Here is a 1,395-nt window from a genome sequence, read left to right as displayed (position 1 = left end):
GAAGGATGTAATGTAAGAATTGAATTGGTATAAAAAATTGAGAGAAAAAAAAGATAGGGGGGATGGATGTTTCAAGCCTTTGTTCAGGAAGTTGAGCTACTTTCTGTTTCATAGTTTCATTAGCAGAACCTTTTGATTTTATCTAAATAATCTTTAAGCATCAAAGAGTTCAAATTTTTAAGTTTAATTAATCACTAATCAGATTCATTCCTTTTCTTGTAGCAAATGAAACATGTACTTTCTAATTGTATTCAATATTTTTTGATGTCCTGAGACATGATACTATTTGCATGATGCTGATTTCTCCCCCAAGTTTTCTAATATGCTTTAGTTTGTTTTCATGTACCCTCTCAAGTTAGTAACTGATTTGCGATGCTGTCCTTTTGGTCATGTTTAAGTAATATCCAGCTCTCATTTTACATGTAAAAAGAGACTATTTACTATGATAAATGATCTTTCAACAATATTTTAGGTTGTTACAGGAATGGGAAAGACAACCATTTCTAATCATAGCAGTAACAAATCTAGGCTAAAAACGAAAGCTAGGCTACTTTTAAATTCTTAATGTTGAGTTAAGTTTGATTTTGAATTTTATGTAAATGATGACAAACATTCTTTGGGTTAAAAGACCAAGTATGTTTAATGTGTGTGCTAGTGATGCAAGCCCAATGTTCACTTCTAAGGCCAAAGTTCATGCTGCTTTAGCTCACTTGTAGTGCACAAAGTCAAGCTTCAACCCAATACTCCTAACAAGCACTGTTCAGGATATATAAGCCAAGAGAGAGAGTTCCTAAACATTCATGGTTTGAAAAAAAGAAGAAAAAGGTAAAGGGACATTTGGCACAATTACGGGACAATTGTGGCTCTAGGAAAGCAACAAAGACACAAGGACAATACCACTAACAAAGAACATTAGTAAAGCAATATTCACATATTTGGGAAGAGCAAAATAAAATGCAAAGCTATGGACAGCAGATGGAATGACTCAAAAATAGAAATGCTATGCATGCCAAGGAAGACAGCAGATCCAAAGACAACAGAGTTGGTGGAGCAGCTCCTCATACAAGCAGGGTTAGTGGAGCAGAATGGAAAAAGCATTGCATACCAATGGAGTCAGCTTTAACGGGAAGAAGGTACAAAGAATTGGAAGAGGTAATGAAGAAGAATTGAAAGAGCAAGCTGCATCTATAAAGATGGTCTCACTTCAATATTAGAGGACTAGGAAAAGAGAGTGATACAAGAGCATCATCTCAACATACTTGAGCTAAATATTTTTCCTTCAATTTGTGCTTTGTTCATACATCGGTTCGAGCTATAAAGGGCCGGGTTGGCCGACCTCTTAGAAAGTTGGCCCATGACCGACCTCTTAGAAGGTTGGCCCATGACCGACCTCTT

General features: G+C 36.1%; 1 protein-coding gene across 1 annotated transcript in view; it reads left to right on the top strand.

Annotated features, from left to right (window-relative positions):
• LOC107615952 overlaps positions 1,003-1,395 on the top strand; it is a 9,307-nt gene continuing 8,914 nt past the window's right edge. Inside the window, exon 1 of the mRNA XM_016317963.2 lies at positions 1,003-1,152. Coding sequence (XP_016173449.2) covers positions 1,003-1,152 — 150 coding nt within the window. The remainder of the gene's footprint in view (positions 1,153-1,395) is intronic.

This window comes from Arachis ipaensis, chromosome B09 (genome assembly GCF_000816755.2).
Source record: "Arachis ipaensis cultivar K30076 chromosome B09, Araip1.1, whole genome shotgun sequence".
Classification (NCBI taxonomy): Eukaryota; Viridiplantae; Streptophyta; class Magnoliopsida; order Fabales; family Fabaceae; genus Arachis; species Arachis ipaensis.
Note: the sequence above shows the minus strand (reverse complement) of the source record. Positions and strands in the feature narration are given on the sequence as shown.